Genomic DNA, 23,462 nt, shown 5'->3' with positions numbered 1-23,462 from the left:
TATTCCTTCGGCCATTCTTTATCAATTTTGATGATTGGTTGAAGATTTGATCACACTTCAGGTATATCACATATTTATGTAGATTTATCAGAAATGTCTGAGGGCTTCACAAATGTTCTAACACCACTGTACATTTTATATATATATATATATATATATTAGGGCTGTGAAATGATTAACATTTTTAATCAAATTAATCACAGGTTTCTGTGGATTAATCATGATTAATCACATATTACCAATTTTCTCGGTATATTTTTGTGAGAACAAAAAGATTTATGACAAAAGACGGATATATACATTTAACATGTTTTCTTTTTTTGCATCTCAGCAGTTCTTTAGCAGTCATCTTTGCTATTCCATATGGAACATTAATATAATCTTCAGCCTAAACAGAATTCGGGCTTCTTAGCCATTGTATGGTTGAATAAAAAAAAATTATTTTCTTTTTAAATCAAACAGAAATTATTTGGGCTTCTTAGCCATTGTTTTTATAGGATGGTTGAAAATGTTTCTCTTTTTTGTCAAACAACCATTAACCACACCATGACACAATCTAATGCCTCTAAAGGCCCTGTGGTCGTTTTGTCTTCAATTGCCCAGTTGCTTGCAACAGTTTGGAACTCTTCTGCACATGCCTCTGCAAAGTGGCGCTCTTCTGTTTTCATGCACGTTAGTGTAAACGTTAGTGTAAACGTTAGTGTAACGCGTTATTTTTCACAGCTCTAATATATATATATTATATGTAACACAAAGACAAGGCAAGTTTTATATAGCACAATTCATACGCATGGGTAATTCAAAGTGATTCTCAAATGAGATGATAGAAGAACAGAAAAATAAGGGAGTGAAACGTGTAAAAGGAGCATGGAATACATAAAGTACAGAGTATTTGATTAATTCACAAAAAGCATCTGAGAACAGTTGGGTCTCAAGTTTAGATTTGAAACTGGCTACAGTTGAAGCACCCTTAGTGTCATCAGGAAGTTGGTTCCAGAGCTGAGCAGCATAGCAGCTAAAAGCTGTGTCACTGTGTTTAGTTCTCACAGTAGGTATTACCAACATTTATCTCTCCAGTGATCTGAGAGGTCTAGAAGGTGTGTTCAGCTGAAACATATCTGAGAGGTTGTTTCGTCCTGTCCCATTTGTGATTTATAAACAGTCTGGGCCAATTGATAACCAGAAATTCAACCCAATGTCACAGTCTGTGTAGTAATGTAATTATGATCAGCAGTGTCAAAGGCTGCACCAAGGTCCAATAACAGTTCTACTGATGTCTTGTCTGTATCGGTATTGAGGCAAACGCCATTTAAAACTTTAATGAGAGCTGTTTCAATGCTGTGATTAGCACGCAAACCTGACAGAAGGTCAAAATAGTAATTTGACTTTAAAAGACGGTAAGGTACTTTTTCAATGATTTTGCCAACAGATGGTAGATGAATATGGGCCAGTGGTTGTTTAGTAGATTCTAGATTCTAGATTCTTCTTCTTGAGTAGGGGTTTTATTACGGCTGTTTTCAGGGACTTGCCAGACAGCAATGATGCTTTTACAGATTTGAAAAACCTGGTAGGCAAAGTATATAAGCAGCATGTGGAAGGCTTGAGATTCTGTGCTGTTTTTTCCCCCCACAATTTCTATTCTATCATTATTCTATTGTCTATTAAAGTCAATTCTGACATGAAGTTGAGTTTCCCTCTCTTTGTTGCTGGTAATTCCAAATGTTGAGTTGTTAGTAATTGAGAGGATATGTCCTGCCTTATTTTATACATTTGACCTAAATTGATAAAAAAATGCAAACTCGTTGCACTTATTAACAGAGAGAAGTTCGGGGCCAACTGTGAGGTGGGGTTAGACAACTTCTTCACTGTTGCAAGCAGCACATGAGTGTTATTTATATTTCTACAGATGATGTTAGAGAAGAAGGTCCTTCTTGCTTTGCATATTTCAGCATTATATTTGTCTTCCTACACTCTATTTAGGAGTTTAACAGTTGGACTTTGTTTCCGTGGTGATTTCTGTTTGTCGACGACTGTCTTAACTTTTACTGGAGAAATGTTATCCATAATATGTACCATTTTTGTATTAAAATTTTCAGCAAATCATCTACAGAGTCTAACTGCTGACTCAAGGTCCTTGAAAATGCCTGCTCAAAGAGAGCACTCGGGTGATCATTTATGACTCCCTTTCCTACAGTCACAGATCTGTTCTGAATGTCTGGGGACACATAAAAGAACACACAGAAATGATAAGATAAGGCCAAGTCCTGGACGCTTGTAGAGATATTGAAGGTCCGGGTTATGACGAAGAGATTGAGTTGGCCCCATGTGCTGTGTTAGTCTGGAGGTATCCAGTTCCTTAGCATGAATATAATCTGGATTATCTATATGCAAGTTAAAATCCCCTGACTAATAAAATCCGTACAAATTACTGACAACAGTGCGCTAGCTCATTAAGAACAACTTTAGCCGTGTGTTTTGGAAGCCTGTAAATAGTTACAAAATATGCTTAGAGAACAGAAAAATATCGCTCTCCTGTCCGTCTCTGACCAAGATTGGACATGATCACTTGGCCTGGTCCCCGGGCGCCATAAAGGCTGCCCACTGCTCCAGGCTGCCCTTAAGGAAGGACAAGGACTTCAGGATGGGTTAAAGGCAGAGGACAAATTTCACCGCCGTCCTCATCAGCATGTGTGTGTGTGTGTGTGTCCTGTGTCGCCGCCCAATGCACGTGTGTGGTGTTGTGTGTCGTGCTGTGTGACAATAAAAAATGACTTAATGAGAGCCAGCTAATAATAACTGTATGCCCTGAAAAGATTCGTTGGAGAGTGTGACTATCCCCCTTGACTTCTGTGTGTTCTGGTAGCACTCAATTAAGTGAAGTTTGGGGTTCACTCCTTTAAGTGAAGTTTGGGGTTCACTCCTTTAAGTGAAGTTTGGGGTTCACTCATTTAAGTGAAGTTTGGGGTTCACTCCTTTAAGTGAAGTTTGGGGCTCACTCAATTAAGTGAAGTTTGAGGTTCACTCCTTTAAGTGAAGTTTGGGGTTCACTCCTTTAAGTGAAGTTTGGGGTTCACTCCTTTAAGTGAAGTTTGGGGTTCACTCCTTTAAGTGAAGTTTGGGGTTCACTCATTTAAGTGAAGTTTGGGGTTCACTCCTTTAAGTGAAGTTTGGGGCTCACTCAATTAAGTGAAGTTTGAGGTTCACTCCTTTAAGTGAAGTTTGGGGCTCACTCAATTAAGTGAAGTTTGAGGTTCACTCCTTTAAGTGAAGTTTGGGGCTCACTCAATTAAGTGAAGTTTGGGGTTCACTCATTTAAGTGAAGTTTGGGGTTCACTCCTTTAAGTGAAGTTTGGGGCTCACTCAATTAAGTGAAGTTTGAGGTTCACTCCTTTAAGTGAAGTTTGGGGCTCACTCCTTTAAGTGAAGTTTGGTGTTCACTCCTTTAAGTGAAGTTTGGGGTTCACTCCTTTAAGTGAAGTTTGGGGTTCACTCATTTAAGTGAAGTTTGGGGCTCACTCAATTAAGTGAAGTTTGGGGTTCACTCCTTTAAGTGAAGTTTGGGGCTCACTCAATTAAGTGAAGTTTGGGGTTCACTCCTTTAAGTGAAGTTTGGGGTTCACTCCTTTAAGTGAAGTTTGGTGTTCACTCCTTTAAGTGAAGTTTGGGGTTCACTCCTTTAAGTGAAGTTTGGGGTTCACTCATTTAAGTGAAGTTTGGGGTTAACTCATTTAAGTGAAGTTTGGGGTTAACTCATTTAGGTGAAGTTTGGGGTTAACTCATTTAGGTGAAGTTTGGGGGAGCCGATATCAATGGGAGTATCAACACAGCTTGCTCGATCAGACTATGTTTCAGTTAAAAGGAAGAAAATCATGTTTACATGTGGAAATAAGATCATCAACTAAAAATGACTTGTAAAGAAATCAAATGTTCAGAAGACCTAGTTTTACTGTAAGTGTAGAAGGTGTAGCAGTTTCATGTTTATATGTAACAGACTTTCAATTAGAAAACTTCCTCTGAGAAATGCTTATTGGTTCTCTTTCTGACAGGTATAGCTGAGTTAGTGAGCACACCGTGCTCTGGCTGAACTGCATGACAACTCTCTGAGTTTATATATATAAAAACTGCATGGCAACTGAGTTTATATATCTAAAAACTGCATGGCAACTCTGAGTTTATATATCTAAAAACTGCATGGCAACTCTGAGTTTATATATCTAAAAACTGCATGACAACTCTCTGAGTTTATATATCTAAAAACTGCATGGCAACTCTGAGTTTATATATCTAAAAACTGCATGACAACTCTCTGAGTGGTCTCTGGGTCTCTTCAGGGAGTTTCTTAGGGTCTGTGATAGTTGGACAGGCTGCTGGAGATAGAGAGGTGGGTTTGACATGGGAGGGAGAGAAAGTGGGGAGTGGAGGTGAGGGTGGAGCCTTGGGAGAGGTGGGGTTGACATGGAGGTGGGGGTGGAGCCTTGGGAGAGGTGGGTTTGACATGGGAGAAAGGTGGAGGTGGGGTGGAGCCTTGGGAGAGGTGGGTTTGACATGGAGGTGGGGGTGGAGCCTTGGGAGAGGTGGGGTTGACATGGAGGTGGGGGAGGAGCCTTGGGAGAGGTGGGGTTGACATGGGAGAAAGGTGGAAGTGAGGGTGGAGCAAGTGCTCTGGACGCTACGCCCGTGGGCCTGTTTCCACATGCTCACCATCCCCATTTGACTACTGAGATCCCAGGGAGTTTGGTGCAGATGATTGGCTGTGTCATTGCAGCAGTGTCCTTGTTGGCAAGCCCTTTGTGTCATCTCCATGGCTGTGGAGGTGATTCAGCATTCCACCTCTGTTTCAGCTTGTGGGGGCATTTGATTTGGTTCCACAGAGTTCTTGTTGTTTTCCTCTTGTTCACTCGGTACGGCTGCCGAGTGCTTATCGGAGCGCCCCAAAGTCATTAGGTGATAGAGGGTGGAAACATAGCTTATCGGAGCGCCCCAGTCATTAGGTGATAGAGGGAGAAAACATAGCTTATCGGAGCACCCCAAAGTCATTAGGTGATAGAGGGTGGAAACATAGCTTATCGGAGCGCCCCAGTCATTAGGTGATAGAGGGAGAAAACATAGCTTATCGGAGCGCCCCAAAGTCATTAGGTGATAGAGGGAGAAAACATACGTAGCTTATCGGAGCGCCCCAAAGTCATTAGGTGATAGAGGGAGAAAACATACGTAGCTTATCGGAGCGCCCCAAAGTCATTAGGTGATAGAGGGAGGAAACATAGCTGTCGTTTTTAAACTTTATTCTCTCTCCAGCTGAGTTCTGTGCTATTTGGTCTGGAATATATGCTGTGATTCCGGAATAGCTTGAAATTGTCTATAAAATTCATCCCAATTGGAAAACATGTTTTTGCGAGGCAGGTGTTTAAACTGAGCAGTCGCGAAAACACAAAACTTCACCTTGCCACTGGACCACTGATAAAGCTTGTATTCCTAGCTCATTTAGGGAAAAAAAGTTCCTTAAGCTCCGAAGCAATAAATACATATTTTTACCGCCTGCTCTTTAGTTACTGTGTTGAGAAACCTTATTCAGTAGGGATTGGATAATGTCATCAATTTCAATTTGACATGTAATGAGGTCTGTCTTAACATGCATATTTATTGTTCAGTGCTGTGAAAAAGTATTTGCCCCCTTCCCGATTTCTTCTATTTTTGCTTATTTCTCACATTTGAGTGTTTCAGATCATCCAACTAAGTGTAATATGAGACAAAAACAATGTGAGTGAATGCAAAATGCAGCTTTTAAATGATCATTTCATTTATTGAAGGGAAAGTGTTATTCAAAATCACCAATGTGAAAAAGTCATTGCCCTCCTACACCTAATAACTGGTTGTGCCACCCATGGCAGCAACAACTGCAATCAAATGTTTGTGATAACTGGCAATGAGTCTTTAACGCCGCTGGGAAGGAATTTTGGCCCACTCATCTTTGCAGAATTGTTTTAATTTAGCCACATTGGAGGGTTTTCGAGCATGAGCTGCCCATTTAAGGTCATGCCACAGCATCTCAATCGGATTTAGGTCAGGACTTTGACTGGACCACTCCAGAACCTTTATTTTGTTTCTTTTGAGCCATTCGGAGGTAGGCTTGCTTGTATGCTTCAGATCATTGTCCTGTTGAGTATCCCAACTGCACTTGAGCTTTAGGTCACAAACTGATGGCCAGACATTCTCCTTCAGGATTTTCTAGTAGAGAGCAGAATTCATGGTTCCATCAATTATGGCAAGTCGCCCAGGTCCTGAAGCAGCAAAGCAGCCCCAGACCATCACACTACCACAGCCGTGTTTGATATTCATATTGTTGAATGCTGTGTTAGCTTTACGCCAGATGTAACGGGTCCCATGTCTTTCAAATAGTTCCACTTTTGACTCCATCAGTCCACAGAATCTTATCCCAAAAGTCTCGGGGGTGATCAAGATGTTTTTTGGCAAATGTGAGACGAGCCTTTGTGTTCTTTTTGGTCAGCAGTGGTTTTTGCCTTGCAACTCTCCCATGGATGCCATTTTGGCCCAGTCTCTTTCTTATTGTGGAATCGTGAACACTGACCTTAACTGAGGCGAGTGAGGCCTGCAGTTGGTCTGGGCTCTTTTGTGACCTCCTGGATGAGTCGTCGATGCGCTCTTGGAGGAATTTTGTTCCTATTTTTCTCAATTTGTAGATAATGGCTCTCACCGTGGTACGCCGGAGTCCCAGAGCCTTAGAAATGGCTTTGTAACCCTTTCCAGACTGATAGATGTCATTGACTGTGTTTCTCATCTGGAATTTCTTTAGATCGCAGCATCATGTACTGCTTTTTGAGACCTTTTAGCCGACTTCACCTTACCAGACAGGTTCTATTTAAGTGATGTTTAGATTCAACAGGTCTGGCAGTAATCATGCCTGGGTGTGTCTAGTGAAATTTAAATAAATTGTCAATTAAATTAGGTGAATTGGTTGATTTAGTATCTAAGGGGGCAATTACTTTTTCACATAGGGCCAGGTGGGGTTGGATAGCTTTTTTCCTTCAATAAATGACATCATCATTTAAAAACTCTATTTTGTGTTTACTCACGTTATCTTTGTCTTTGAAACTGTTAAGTGTGACAAATATGCAAAAATAGAAGATATCGGGTAGGGGGCTTTCTCACAGCACTGTACAATGTCTGGCACAAATAACAGACCTTTTTACATTTGCTTTGCTTTGAATTTGAAAATCTACTTATTTAATTCTATATTACACATCCATTTTGTATGACGAGGGGACAATCCATAGTGTATATGGGTGACCTGAAAGGTCTGAGGAGCGCCGTGAAACCGATCCCCTGGACCGGCAGGAAAAACGCGCGTGTGTGTGTGTGTGTGTGTGTGTGTGTGTGTGTGACAAAAAAGAGAGGTACTCTTTAAAGAGAACTTAACTCTCACAAAGCCCTCACAAAGGCCAGGCATGATCTCTGATTAGACATCCGGGTAGCTGCTTAGTTTAGGTGTAGGGATAAGCAAGAAAGGGAGAGAGGTCTGGGGACACATTTATTGAAAACTGATTAACATTATTTCTCAAAATGTTTGTTTCAAAGTGTTTGCTGAAGAAAAAAATGAACATTAGCACAAAAACCTAATTAATTTCATAAGTATATACATGAGCTTGAATCACATTTATAACATAAAACAAAACATTTTGACCATCAGCTGTTGAAATTACCTGCACTCAACTAACTTGTTCTAATGAGTGTTATCACTAATTAGTGTTTCTAAATCTGAACTTTGGCATGGTTTTTAGCATGTTGCTCTTTCAGAAAAGATGTTCATTGGAAACTCACAACATGACTTCTGTTTGGTAAGGAGGAATTTCTTGCTGTATTCAGGTCAAGGCTTTGAAATTATACACATTCCAGAACACATTGAATCTTGCATTGATAAGGTTCAATGGATTTACACTTAATTTACTTTCTCTATCAGTTGGTTTTCAAAATGGAACATAAACATTTTGGTAAGAAATAAATATTTCAAAATAATGGACAACACAGAACCAGCGTTACCTTGGCTGTGTTCTTTTTTTGTTTTATATCTTTTCACACTTTCAAGGTTGTTAAATCCATTTATGCCAGCTACTGCATAACCAAGTGAGCTCTGAAGACATTTTGAAGTGTCTGTTTCTTTTACTACTTAGTAGTAATACCTTAGCATATCAGCATTCAAATGTTGTTTACTGTTAAAATGGCTCCTATGGATATAAAAAGTGTTTATTTTCTTTTACAGTTTTCTAGGGTTAACTTCAAGTTTCATTTCTCTCATTCAGCATTATTGGGGGTGAAACTGAATCCTGAAGACTTTATTGGGATACAAAATGTATCATGGTCACACGGCATTGGCTACTGCCTAATATTTAAAATCATTTTTTTCACCTTGGTGAACCTGTTTACATATGGATAAACTTAGAGTGCAGAACGGCTTTTCTGTACATTTCTATATTTCCACAATTGAGAGAATGGTCTTGTCTTGTCTCTGGTCTTGTCAGAGTTTGTCTTTGGTAATGAATACAGTGTTCCCACGCTCCAGTCGATGTCGATCCACCAAGCGAAAAGCTTCCATGAACTCCTCAATGTCAATATTGCCGTCTTTGTTGGTATCAATGCTCACCAGTAGATCTGAAATGGCCTCATCTGAAATCTGCATTTTTAGAAAGTCGCCAAGTAGCCTCCATGTCTGACGGAAATCCTCAAAAGATAACACTCCTGAGCGTGAAAACAAATAGTTTTGAAAAATATTTCAGAATTATCAGAGAGCTGCAGCTGAACAAATAGCAATTGATACAAAGTAATTAGCTAAAATTGTGTCAAAATTATCATGTGACTGTAATGGGATGGGAAGTGTCAGGTTTCCTACAACTGATGGTTGCTATGGTATTAGTGCACAGGGTTCACCAAGATTCTAGAATCTTCAAATGAATGCCTTGACGTTACTCAATATCAGGATAACACTTTTGGGGATCCCAGAATATGTATGATATATCAAAGCTCACTTTGTCACTGTCTGTCAACAGACTTACAACAGACTTTTAAGTAAATATGCTTTCAAAATAAATACAAAAGTAAACTTACTACTACAATATGACTAAGATTTTGTGGTATGAGTGAACCAGGTTTGAGGGGCGCTAAAAGACACAACTCAGTGTGTGCTTTGATCATGATCTATATTTAACTTTCTTACCTGAATTGTCAGTGTCAACTATCCTGAAAATGGTCTCTAAAGTGGATCGATGTTTGTAGAGAGTGTCCAAAACAGTCTGCTCTACATGCTACACAGGAAAAAGGACAAAATGAAGGCAGTTATATTCAGATATTACTGAAACTAGTAATGATAAAATCAGATATTTATTTTCTTACAATCCTATATTTCTCACAGAGTTAGAGGCACTGATTGATACGCAGATAGTAAATCTAGCTAAGCATGTGTAAATAACTAATAAATACACCGACAGACTGTCACTAAAAGTGGATGTGGTTTTTTAACTTGGTTCTATTTGAAGAGGCATTACAGAGTTTTGTCTAAAATAGCCAATAGACTTTTCTTGCAAACACCAAAAACAACACCACTGACATTAGTAAACGACAACTCATGCTGCTTTTAAACAGAGGAGTTGAGGATGTGTAACTAATGCTGCTTTTAAACAGAGGAGTTGAGGATGTGCGGCAGCCATATATTTGGCCACGTAATGCTGTAAAAGCTGTTTTTTGACCTAGAGCACAAAACGACATGATGAAGAACACAGGAGTCTTCCCCTCACAGTCTTCCTCCCACATGACTATATACCAGCAGAAGGAATTTCATGACGTTATAAAAAGAAGCAATGACTTCTTTCTCCTCAAATTTGAAAGCCTTCCCCTTAAGTTTAGAAATATCAATTTTGATAAGAAAGATTGATTTAAGTGAAATTTCCTTTACCAAAGAGACTTGCCTTCTTCATCACCCTGTGAAGGCTTAAACATCTATGGTCAAATCTTTTTTTTACCATTAATTTTATGTTAAAACAGCATCATCAACACTGAGTAAGGATAGCCACAGTCACATGATGGTTTTGACCACACAATTGTCAAGATGGAAGGTGGATTCACTCAAATCCGTCTAGGTTGAAACTCACAGGCCTATGGGGCAGAAATACTCATAAATCCAAACTACTTTAGACAGCCACATAACATACTGAATATACAAGTCAGGCATTCTAGGCCTTAGGATTCGTCAAGCATATGCTTTGCTCTACCAGTTGAGCAACAAGAACGCTACCTGCATGCTGAACCAATTATTTGTTACTAGGAACACATTCCCTAAAACACACTCCCTGGAACTTATTCCAGTTAAACTGTCACACTATTACCCCCATTCTATTTAAACTGTCACACAATAACCCCCATTATATGTCCTCAATCTTCACTTTACCTCACTAACTTTATGGCTGCAAAATCCAAAATGAATTCTACATTAAGGGATTCCAAGATGTCAAGCATATTTTCTTTCACAGGACAAGCAGAATTTTTTTTTTCTAGAACTGACGACATGGGTTGCTTTTGGTTCATATTACCTCTGTGTTTCGTCCTTTCCAGGAAAGCTCGTTGAACCAGCTGTGGTAGTTAAGCATGTTGTCTGGGGTCAGAGTGACTAGTTGTGAGCGGAGCATCCTCCAGGGCAGGTCCAGGTGCAGCACCGTCCCTACCGCTTTGGCCCAGTCATTAAAGGAGATGCGCCCTGAATTAGAGAGAGCAGAGATAAGAGTCATTAAAGGAGATGAATTAGAGAGAGAGAGCAGAGATAAGAGTCATTAAAGGAGATGAATTAGAGAGAGAGAGAGCAGAGATAAGAGTCATTAAAGGAGATGAATTAGAGAGAGAGAGCAGAGATAAGAGTCATTAAAGGAGATTAATTAGAGAGAGAGAGCAGAGATAAGAGTCATTAAAGGAGATGAATTAGAGAGAGAGCAGAGATAAGAGTCATTAAAGGAGATGAATTAGAGAGAGAGAGCAGAGATAAGAGTCATTAAAGGAGATGAATTAGAGAGAGAGAGAGAGCAGAGATAAGAGTCATTAAAGGAGATGAATTAGAGAGAGAGAGCAGAGATAAGAGTCATTAAAGGAGATGAATTAGAGAGAGAGAGCAGAGATAAGAGTCATTAAAGGAGATGAATTAGAGAGAGAGAGCAGAGATAAGAGTCATTAAAGGAGATGAATTAGAGAGAGAGAGCAGAGATAAGAGTCATGGGCGCCGGGGTTCTTTAGCACAACACAGAAGGGGGTCACATAAAGCCATTTTGATTATTAGAGCTCATTGCGTTGAACTTGGAAGCGCAAACAGAGTTTAATCAAGAATTTAATCCCGAATTAACTCATCTAAGATTTTCCAAAGTTTCCTAATATTCTTTCAATTTTAGCTTTGTTTATTCAACATTTGGGATTATTCCCTTGCTCTGGATATGGAGTATTATCTGTTTCATGGACTTCTTTGCTGTTTCATGAAAAGGTCATTCTGGTTAAAATGACAACTACAGCTGGGCAGAACATGTGCCTATTATTGAACCTTATCTTTATATAAACCTCAGTTGCCTGTGATTATTATTGAACCTTATCTTCATATAAACCTCAGTTGCCTGTGATTATTATTGAACCTTATCTTCATATAAACCTCAGTTGCCTGTGATTATTATTGAACCTTATCTTTATATAAACCTCAGTTTCCTGTGATTATTATTGAACCTTATCTTTATATAAACCTCAGTTGCCTGTGATTATTATTGAACCGTATCTTTATATAAACCTCAGTTGCCTGTGATTATTATTGAACCTTATCTTTATATAAACCTCATTTGTCTGTGATTATTATTGAACCTTATCTTTATATAAACCTCAGTTGCCTGTGATTATTATTGAACCTTATCTTTATATAAACCTCAGTTGCCTGTGATTATTATTGAACCTTATCTTTATATAAACCTCAGTTGCCTGTGATTATTATTGAACCTTATCTTTATATAAACTTCAGTTGCCTGTGACTTGCCAGTGTGACATTGTAACACATGAACATCCCAACAGTTCTTAGAAACTGGATTTCTATGGTTTTATTTCTAGTCCTGCTGCTAGTTGGCCTTGTTACATACAGTATGTACTGGCATGACTGCAGGCACAGATTCCCAGATGTCCTGAGTACACTATCTATCTATGCACACTGTTCTGTAAGATTACCCCCCCCCCCCCCTAATGTATATACAGTCAGGGTTGGAAGTTTATATAGACCTTGGCTAAATACATTCAAAATACATAATACAAATACAAATACGTTTTTAAAAATTCCGAGCATTTCATTTCAATATATATCCTCTCTGTTAGTTCAGGTAGTCCAACTACTTAGTTTTCTGCGAAATTCCAGAATAATAGTTGAGAGAATTTGTACTTTCAGTTTGTATTTATTTGATCATATTCTCCAGGGGTAAAAAGTTACATGCATTTTGTTCGTATTTAGTGGCACTGCCTTTAAATAGTGTAACCTGAATCAACGCCTTCCACAAGCTTTGCACGATGGCCATTTCTCCTGGCAGAACCTGTGCAACTGAATCAGGCTTGTGGGCCTCCTTGCACAAACCCATTTTTTCACTTCAGCTCACAAAGCTGATATATAGCTTGATATATATATATACACACATATATAATGGCAGTCAATATATATATATATCGACTGAAAACCCTGAATATATGGAATGAAATTTGAGAATATTGAATGAAATCTGACATCATCAAGGCACTGGCGCCATCTTGTGGTTTCAATGTGTAATATCATTCCATATGGATGCAGGAAGTACTGTATGTTACTGTGGGTGAGTCAGCATGAAGTCTAGTAGCCTAACTAATGACGACAGGAACCCACCACAACAATCCCCACCTACGATCACTCAAAAGGGCCCAAGGCAGAGAGGACTCGCCCATAGTGACCCACATCCTGAATCCGTACGGAATAATATCACACACTGAAAACACAAGATGGAGGAACCAGATGGCATTCCATATATTCTATATAAAAAAAAACATTTATTTACTTTCTAAATCTACCCCATTGCTTTTTTGTGGTTAATGTGAAGTGCTGCTGTAAAACTGCAATTTCCCATTGGGGAATTTAAAGTGCTCTCTCTAATTTAAAAGTGCTCTCTCTCTCTCTCTCTCTCTCTCTCTCTCTCTCTCTCTCTCTCTCTCTCTCTTTCCTGATGTAGCCCAGAGGAAGTTATGCATCTTGTCCTCACTGGGTTCAGTAATTTGACGATCTCTATTTGTTGTGATTTCAACTTTCATGGCATGGGCTACAGCTACACATTGCACCCATCCCTTTAATATCATTTGTGTCTCTTCTGTTCCCTTCTCTAACTCTTCCCCTTTAATATCATTTCAGTCTCTTCTGTTCCCTTCTCTAACTCTTCCCCAAGGGAACATTTGTGCACATATAGTACCATCGTGTCCTATACAGGGGTGCATTTTCATTCACATTCAGTCTTCCATAACGATAAAGTGAAGAGTGTCGTGTATCCCCACCAGATTGTGCTAGCGGGATGCTACGGGGCACATACCTATGCGAGAGGTGTAAAACATGGTCTCTTCTGCCAGTTAGACTGGCTATGAACTATCCTAGCCATCTCTAGGGAACCTATAAACCTCTCTCCTAGATATCTCTGGCCAACTGTCATTAAAAGTTGACAACATTAAGTTATATGGACAAATCAGGTGTGAACACTGTCATATCGGTTTCATGAACACAGACTGCATATTATTATATTACAGTTCCAGCTGAAAAAATGTTTAAAGGTCACACAATAAATTGGTACCTGTGTTGTCTTTGTCATATTCTTGGAAGGCACTGATGAGGCCAGATTTGTTTGCAAACAGTTGCTCTTTCAGGGCTTTGAGAGCAGAGCGTTCTGTTCGACCCACACTGCCGTGGGAAAGAAAAACAACATCACCTACTCAGTCCAATGAAAGCAGCCTATAGGGATTACAAGAAATCCACAGTAAAATGTTGATGAAAAATGTCTGAAATGATTACCTTTGCTTGAGGGTAAGTTCCCGTGTCAAATCACTAGCCTGATATTGAATGAAATAAGGCACAAGGTTTGGACCCAGTCTGATGTAGGCCCCACGGTTGCTGCCAACCTCATAGTAGTTGGACGCGGAGAAAAGGGTGAGCACCTGTGAACATCAGCACCAACAACACAATACGCACACAGAGTCATGTCTTGAGAAATACAATGATGCAGTTATTGGTGATATTCATGAGGTTGGGGCGTTACAGATGACAATAAGAAAGTAAATACGACAAGAGTTTTTCACCCTTAAAACTATGACCTTTCTTTTTCTGTCCTTGACATGTAAGAATATTATTAACTCTCCTTGGATTTGTTTTCTGTTCAATTTTTAAGAAAAACAAAGAAAGTAAAGTAGAAACAAAGAAAGTAAAGTCTGCAATCATTGTTATACCACTGTTGGCTACTCGAGTGGAAACACTTCTGACATGGTGTCCTTTACGTCACCATCACACGGCCATATCCATATCCCAGTCGGAGCATGGAGAGTCCTCTCATTAGCAAACACACAGAAATATCTTGCTGTTGCCCTCCAACAACAATTTGTGCCAAATTAAGAAGAAAATGAGAGTAGGAGGGCAGTCTGAGAGCGCAGACCTCCACCAAGGCCAGAAGTGAAACTAATGCCAATGCCCCATCCCACACATTTCAGCAGCAAAACTCTATGAAACATCACAGAGACAACTTGGACCTCCAGAGTAAGTGAAAGGCTACCTCACTGTTATAGAGACAGAAACCAGACCTAGTCAGTCATGTTGCCATTTTCTTTGTCTTTGTGTGACCCAAAAACCGTGATACATACCGAACCGTGGGCCCACTGTACCATTGCATCCCTAGTAAGTACATACAGCAGTGGAAAAGGCCTGAAGAACCATTACATGGCAATAATTGCTCTGCTTATACTGGTTTTAAAGGCTGCAGACACAACCCTGAAACCACATGCCTCACAAGTCTGTTTTCTAGAATGTACAAAAAAAACCAAATGGCAACTGATATGTTTATGAAGATTATGATTAATGTAAAACTGAGATACCTCTCAATCTATGCATCTCAAAAGTGAGATACCTCACATTATACCGTGAGCACATTTCCTCACCTTGCGGTTGTGGCAGAACTCGTAGCCCTCCTGTTTGCACTCGTGAGAGCGGATGATGAGCTGGAGGTTGTGTCTGCTCAGAAACTCCTCCGTCACATTTGGACCCCAGTAGCAGCCCCCGCCCCGCAGCTCATTGGGGAAGCAGCCATTTTGAGCCATCGGGTCACTCCACAGCATGTCCAGAATCTGAACAGCAGCAGCAGCAGGTCATGATGATACAAAGCAAGCAAAAGTCAAACTTGTTAGAAGGAGTTCAGGTGTACAATACTTGACACTGGAATAGGAGAGGGAGAATGGAATAGACCTGTTTCCACTCGTCATTGGTGTTATCAGGGCCACTGGTGGAGTCCGATTCTGACTCTGAGCTCAAGGGGTTGGGGCCCTGTCTCCGTCTAGCCTCCTGTTCCTCTTCCACTGTTTGGTTCACCGTGGCAGAGAAATCCTGCAGCGACCGTCGCTGGAAACTATCACGAGTGCCAAAGGGTTTGTCGTTTGTCAATGAGGCACGTCTTCTATTGTGCAAACTGATGTTTGAAAGAGAATCGTCGTCGTCCAGGGATGACTGTCCCCCTGACAGAGCACTCTTTCTCTTTGGAGGCCTTAGAACTGACTCGTACTTAAAAGAGAGATGATGCTTTTAGAGATGACATCCTTCATAACTGCACAGTTTAAGAGATATGGAAACATACGCTACACATACATCACATTATAGACACTCAGCACACCACACCACACCACAGCACCTACATCCTTCATAACCAAAACCTCCAGACACAAAAACATTTGTATCCCCCTCGCCGTCTACTAATACTGAACAGCTAACCCACTGTAGCATATATATTTATCCCTGCACTTCTTGCACTCTCCACTTCTTCTTTGCACTATTGTTGTGTAACATTTCACAGCTACTGTATATAGCCATTCCGCCTTGTATATATTTCTTAAACTTCTTAGACCGTTGCACTGTTGCACTGTTTGTTTTGTATTGTGTTGTAATGTATATTTTGTGTAAGCACATTGAGAGCCACTTTACCAAGTCAAATTCCTTGTTTGTGCAAACTTACTTGGCCAATAAAACCTGATTCTGATTCTGATAACTGCACAGTTTAAGAGATATGGAAACATATGCTACACATACATCACATTATACACACTCACCACACCACACCACAGCACACCACAGCACCTACATGTATCTAGGCATCATGGAGAATAGCATGTTATGTATCATATTCATACATACTCTGTGTCTGTCAATTCTTGTAATGAGTGCCAGGTCAGTGGTGTCAGAGATTCCTCCGTGCACAATCAGCACCCTCTGATCAATTACAGTCGCCAAGGGTAACCAACTGAAAATCTTCTGGAGAAGTTTCAAAATTCTTTTGCCATGGAGCTGTAAGTGAAATACATTCAAGGAAAAGTGAATTGAATACATTGACCACACACAAATGAGACTACAATGGGTTATGAGACTATTGACCACACACAAATGACACTATTGACCACACACAAATGAGACCAATGGGTTATGAGACACCTGGCCTTTGTCCCTCTTAAAGCCACAATCTGCGATTCTAATCCCGTACACTTTTTGTCAAATTCAGCGAATTGCTCCTCACGGTCCTCTAGCAGTCCATGTTTACGCTTAAAAGAATGCCATAAACAATCCCAGCCGATCAACACAATGCTTCAGGAGGGAGAGTTGTATGGCTGTTGAGCTCAAATATCAACCTTTCAGGAAGCCGAATTACACACTGTGACTTTAAGTTGATCAGTGATATTGCTCTTCATCCTGTGGCAGAACTGTGTTTTACAAGATCCCATGAGTCAAGATTGTATTCAAACAATATATATATTTCTTAAATATCTCCAACAAAACATTTCTGGAGCCAATGCGGAGCCAAGAGAATATAAAATAAAATATAAAAATGTTCATGGTGCCTTGAGCGCTAGGCATTGTTTCCTAATACTTCTCTCTGGCATCTCCCTGGCAAGACATGTCCCATCTTTTAGCCACAACGTCACCATGTCACATGCACACTCATGGCTCTCCAGCATCTCTAACTCTGGGTCAACCTTCTGAAGGACACGTTAGGTGTTGTTTAGAGTGTGAGATTGGGTCTCTTTCTGCAACCCTGAGTATACTGAACTTTGAGAGACAGCCCCCAGAGGTGACAGCTGCCATTTCCAATCTCAGTTCTACACAGGGTTACACATGAGTTAAAACAGCAACAGGCTTAAAGCTACAGCGGTGCTTGCTGATTCCACCAGCTTCCTGTGGGCTACGATGAATGAATGAAATACAAACAAATGTGAAATATAAGTACAAGCATACCCTGTACTTTCCAAGTACTTCTTTGGTGAATCCATATCTAAGAGAGATAGATTTTGAATTAGTATATTTTTTCCTTTCTTCAAAAATACAATTAGTGGCGATTTCATTTCTTTCCGAGTGCACAAGCTTGTATAAAGAAGTTGTATTGATCTGTTACCTTAGGTTGATGATATGGTCTTCGTGGTTCCCTCGGTTGAGGTGCACATCACCAGGATACACAAGCAGGAAGGAGAAGAGGATGAGGAGAATCTCAATGGAGTCCTTGCCTCTGTCCACAAAGTCTCCATTGAAAACATATGGTGTCCCCTGGGATGGCATACCATTCTAAAAGAGTACATAACAATAAAATCATCAGGGACATCACATTCAATGTCTGTATATTTGTCAGTTAAACTTTGTGAATATAAATGTTACCTTGTAAAATATAAGTAACAAGTCCTCCAGTTGCCCATGTAAATCACCTAAAATACAGATAAAAACAGAACAGTTGATTTCAGGTCCATTTATGTTTGGACTTTGGCGTTGAAACGTCTGTCTTGTGTTCTTACCACAGATAGTGATCTCCTTGCTTTGACAGGTTGACACTCGATTGATATTTGGCAATATTCGGAGAAGTTTCCAAGTCTCAAGGAGAAGTTGAAGAACATACCGGGAGTGAAGTTGCTGCCAGATACAAGAGACGATGTAGACATGCACGATTAAACATGTTTCTGTGGTTATGATTAAACATGTTTCTGTGGTTACGATTAAACATGTTTCTGTGGTTACGATTAAACATGTTTGTGTGGTTACGATTAAACATGTTTATGTGTTTACGATTAAACATGTTTCTGTGGTTGTGATTAAACATGTTTCTGTGGCAGTTGTTATTAATACAAATCTGTAGTAGTTGTTATTAACTGTATCAAGGGTAATTATTGAAGTGATTGAAAAATCCCTTTAGTTTTTTTTTTTTGACAAAAGCAAACAGGTCAAATATTTGTCATATAATGGAAAATGCTATAGACATATAGGAGAACATACTTGTTTGTTTTTGAAGGCCTCCACTAGCCCGGCTACCTGGCTGACAGTAAGGGGGAAGGTGAGCCGCGGGCCGGAGTAGATCTCAGGTACGTCAATGTTCTCATAGGAGAAATACCTTTCCCATTCTGTGTCACGGCACACTTCATTGTCTCGGAAGATATGAGAAATAAGGTTCCCTGCAGCCGAAGAGGAAAGAACGAAGGAACAGTTTTGTAAGTTGTACGTGAACAGGGAGCTCTCAGTATTCAGTAGTAACTGACTTACTCTCTGTACCTGATGGTGTGAAGTTGTCCACGAGGTAACCAAGAAAGTTGTAGAGCTAGACCAAGGAACGTAAAACACATGAGAAGGTGCCACAAGGTGGTTCATTTGACCATGTAAATACAGATGAGTTTTTCAGAAGAATTTCAGAACTATTTAGACTTAGCCATCACTTTGATCTGGTCTTGTTCTCCGGCATATTCCATCGATTGGAAAATATTCCATGTGTATCGCCGCCGCATCTCCTTGCGTGCCACATAGCGCCTATACCAGCGCTGGATCAGGACGGCAGCTCTCATAGCTAGCAAGGCAAAACACAGGATTTACAAATACATACATCTAGCTTGGAACAATGTCATAGAAAACATGTGAAGTGACTGTGTTATTGCATTAGTCAAAATCAATTAAAGGACAATTTAATGTCTGTCTTACTTGTGGCCGCTTGTTAATGTTGCATGGAAGGAAAAACAGAGTTAAATGCTGGATTCAGACAATAAAGAAATAACTTGTTAGCAAGTGAATTTCAAAACCTGCAGTCACTCACTGCACTCACTGCAGCCTACGATAATTAGGGGTCTTTGTCGAAACAATTTCAGACATTTCTAAATACACCATGGTTTCATGAGACTTGTGTTAAGCTATTACCTGGGACCACAATCAATGGCACATCTGCAACAGATCAAAAGAAAAAAGATAAAAGTCGCTGGTTAGGGCAAGCTAATTTGAGTTATGAGTTGAGTTATGTTAAGCTTTTTTGAGTTATGAGTTGAGTTATTTTAAGCTTATTTTTATTGTGTGCTGCTTTTTCTACAGACTAAACATCCAAACCTTTGTAGGGCCATTACCTTTTCCATCTTTTTTACTGTAGAATTCACTTGATTTTGATACGCCACATCCCATTTCTCCTCCTGGTAACTACAAATAAATGGAGAAATCATTACCAAAACCAAACAGAGAGGCATAACAACAACACAGTAACAACACAATTCCCTGGGAGTTTGATAATGAGGGACCTGATGGACTTCCTGCAGCAGTAATGAGATTCAAGAAGGGCCTAATCTCAACCCAGCCCAGGCTACCCATGACCTTTCTGATTGGCCTCAATCCCCCTGCTTTACCTCACTGACGGCATCAACCACTTCTTAGTTTCTATGAGGGCTTAACAGTACATTACCACGAGCTATGACTTGACACTTAAGCTTGCGAGACAAGGCATGTGGTATACCTCACTGTAAAAATATTAAAGCAAACATTGCAAATAGCAGCAAACACTGCTGTTTCAACATGAAAGCCACATAATAATCTTGGATTCAATACAATATGGGAAAAATCCCATCCATCAAATAAAACCCTTTTTTTGTATCAATACATAGGTCTATTCATGAAGCTTGCATTGTACTTTTTACTCTGCAAGATACTTGAGAAGCTTAGAAACAAATATCCACCACATGAACACAAGACTGCCAGGCTCAACATATTCTTGGAGGAATAAAATGTTTAAAAATAACTAATGGCTGTCGTTTAATCTTTCACAACTGTGTTCATTATTCAGAATACCATTTTCTTTTTTTTAACTAAACGTGAAAAAACGTACCTGCTAACTGCAGCTTCTCTGTCAACAGATGGTCTTGGTTTCACTGCCTTTGTATCTCCCCATTATCTTTTGTATCATAATGAGAGACGTGTCAACAAGCCCATTTCAACTGTGGAAGGGGCTGTGCACACACAGCCATTACTGCTATCCTTAGCCCCTAAACACATGGGTTGGGTTCCTTCAGATCAGATGCACTCGGGCTTCTGCACTCTTATGCCTCTTAAGGCAGACTAAGAGCATTTCTTCAAGTTGCTTAACTAAGATAACAATCCTCAAGTGGATTAGGGTAATACCTTGATGCGGCTAGACAGCACTTCAAATAGAGAGCGGGCTACTAAAGGCCAGGCTCTGGCAAAGGGGTGTGGCTGTGAGAAACAATCCACTGAGAATCCCACTGGTGTTATTGCTGATTGATGCTAAAAAAGATGAAAAATCTATCTTAAGTTTTGCTTGCTAAGTAATGTGTGGAGTGCAGGTCTTGTTCTTGTAATTCAAGAACATCATAAAGCACAATAGGAGGCAGAGCCTTCTGCTACCGAGCCCCTCTCCTGTGGAATAATCTTCCTGCCGCCATCGGAAAAACAGATATCCTTTCCATCTGTAAACCTAGACCAAAGACATTCCTCTTCAGTGCATCTTATAGTCACTAATAATGCATGAAAACCTGCCACATGTGGCAACATACTTGACAACCATGTTGTTGTGTTTAGCAGCAGTGGGCTACAGACAAGTGCAAGTTGTACTGTGTAGTAGGGCCTTCACGGATCCCAGGTTCAGCATGCCGTGCGTGTTGTGGCGGTCACCAGCCAGTCGTGCACGGTTGTTGTATCCTGCCACCCGTCCTATCCTTGTATAACTAAAATTCCTCGAGTCCGAGTCACCAAATTGTGGGAAGAGTGGGAGTGGGAAGATTGGAAGAGTGGGAGTGGGATTGAACAGAGATTGGGAGAGTGGGAGTGGGATTGAACAGAGTGGGAGAGTGGAAGAGTGGGAGTGAGATTGAACAGAGAGTGTGAGTTTGGAATAGTTGGAGTGGGATTGAACAGAGAGTGGGAGATTGGAAAAGTGGGAGTGGGATTGAACAGAGAGTGGGAGATTGGAAGAGTTGGAGTGAGATTGAACAGAGAGTGTGAGATTGGAAGAGTTGGAGTGGGATTGAACAGAGATTGGGAGAGTGGGAGTGGGATTGAACAGAGAGTGGGAGATTGGAAGAGTGGGAGCGGGATTGAACAGAGAGTGGGAGATTGGGAGAGGAGCAAATGATGGCACTTTTATAGAGGAAATGGGTTACACAACGCAACATCAAACTATGATGGTATAAATGGTATTGTCTCATCCTATATCTCATTTGAAAAATATATTATGGTCCCTACATATCAATATATATATATATCCTTTATATATATTATGGTCCTTACATATCAATATATATATATATATCCTTTATATATATTATGGTCCTTACATATCAATATATATATCCCCCCCCCTTTTTCTATATCTACCTCTCAACCCGGCCGGCTCTTTATTGTTTTGGCATTATATAAACAAATGTAATATTTCAATAATAAGTCATTTCTAAGTGGAAATCCACTGGCATTTTGAGTCATTTTCAGCACTTTTCAGCAATTCAGCAAATTGCTCCTCACGGTCCTCTAGCTGTCCATTCAGTATTTGCACTCAACTAACTAAAGTGACTAAACTAAAGTGTTCATACACAGTCCAGGCTCTGTTAATAGAAAACAAATATAATGGCCGGGGCCGATCCATAAACAATCCCAGTCAACCAACATGATGCTTCAGTTCAGTTTGATTGGCTGTTGAGCTTAAATATCAACAACCTTTCACAAACCTCCTGAAACTGAATAGGATGGCAGTGTTGTGTCTACTGACACTGTACATTATTGCACATCATACTGTTTTACTTAAGACCTGCCAACCGGGATGGAGAATGCACAGCTCCTTTGCTAAGAGCTGGTCCGAGTCTCTAGGAATGAATTGTGCCTGTAGCACAGTCAGAAACCAACAAAACAGTTATCTCTATCGACGTTTTTAAATTTCAACATTTTTCCTCGCCAGGTGGCGAGATCTACCTTGCAATTAACACTATAAAATCAACCCTATAGTTGAATGCCCAGGTAGATGATTGAAAACAGTGCAGCTTTACAATTGACAGTAACAGTTATAATGTATATATGCTGGAGCTGATATGCAATGAAAAAAAATGTCATCAAACCACATCAAGTAGCTGGTACAGTGTCATAGTCTTGTGCCATGTCTTACAATCCCTTGAAAACAAACTGTTACAACTGTACAATTATTTAACATTTTACAAAATTGAAATTCTGAAGCATGAAATATTTCCCCATTTACCATTCCCACATTTCCAAAAAGGTTTTAACAGCACATTGCCATAAGGGTGTCAATGTCTCTTGAGTTATTTTCCTACTCATTTTTTCTTCCTGTGTAAAACAGTGAGCTCCTGGTGTCTGTCTCCCACGGGGAAGACATTTCTGTTGTGTTCTGTTGACCAGTTCATGGCAACGGGGGATGGGGACACAATGCTACGCTCTGTCTCTCTCTCTCTGTTAGCGTGTTTGGTAGCTAAGTGTGCTCAGCTGTTTTTTATTTTAACATGCCTACTCACTGCAGTGCTTTCTGCAATTGAATGATTTGGATTCTCATTGTGTGGCCTATAACCTTTTTCTAATGAAGTGAACTACCCTGACCGTCGGCACCACTGCTCCCCCATTTCCAAAGGAGAATGCCCTTCATTCACTTCCACTTTGGCCACAGAAGCCCATTTGTTTTCTTGATGCATTCACTGTCATGCGAAATTTCAACTTGTTGTGTCTCTGTCCCTGTCCATTGTCTGCTTCCCTCTCTCAACACAGAGTGCAGTCAGTGTGGAAATGGATACGTTTATGTCCAGCTAGCAACACATTTGCATTGATTCAGACACAGGTTCCCTAGTTCATGTTATGTTAGCCAGATAAGGCTAAGTAGGCCCTGACAGTCTGCCACTGG

General features: G+C 40.2%; 1 protein-coding gene across 1 annotated transcript; it reads right to left on the bottom strand.

The window, feature by feature from the left end:
• Positions 1-7,529: 7,529 nt before the first annotated feature.
• LOC105907542 (serine/threonine-protein phosphatase with EF-hands 2) lies at positions 7,530-20,680 on the bottom strand. The gene is made up of 19 exons (XM_031570067.1): positions 20,436-20,680; positions 19,687-19,756; positions 19,487-19,510; positions 19,274-19,282; positions 19,015-19,142; positions 18,854-18,899; positions 18,581-18,756; positions 18,106-18,220; positions 17,972-18,018; positions 17,715-17,881; positions 17,558-17,594; positions 16,466-16,615; positions 15,527-15,838; positions 15,223-15,408; positions 14,090-14,232; positions 13,872-13,978; positions 10,596-10,759; positions 9,227-9,314; positions 7,530-8,751 (listed from the first exon to the last, which is right to left on the bottom strand). Exons 2-19 carry the CDS (start codon positions 19,739-19,741, stop codon positions 8,531-8,533), a joined length of 2,175 nt encoding a protein of 724 aa, XP_031425927.1. The 5' UTR covers positions 19,742-19,756; positions 20,436-20,680; the 3' UTR covers positions 7,530-8,530.
• Between the last annotated feature and the right edge of the window lie 2,782 nt (positions 20,681-23,462).

This window comes from Clupea harengus, chromosome 7, assembly GCF_900700415.2.
Source record: "Clupea harengus chromosome 7, Ch_v2.0.2, whole genome shotgun sequence".
In the NCBI taxonomy this organism is placed as follows: domain Eukaryota; kingdom Metazoa; phylum Chordata; class Actinopteri; order Clupeiformes; family Clupeidae; genus Clupea; species Clupea harengus.
This window is presented reverse-complemented; position numbering and strand designations above follow the sequence as displayed.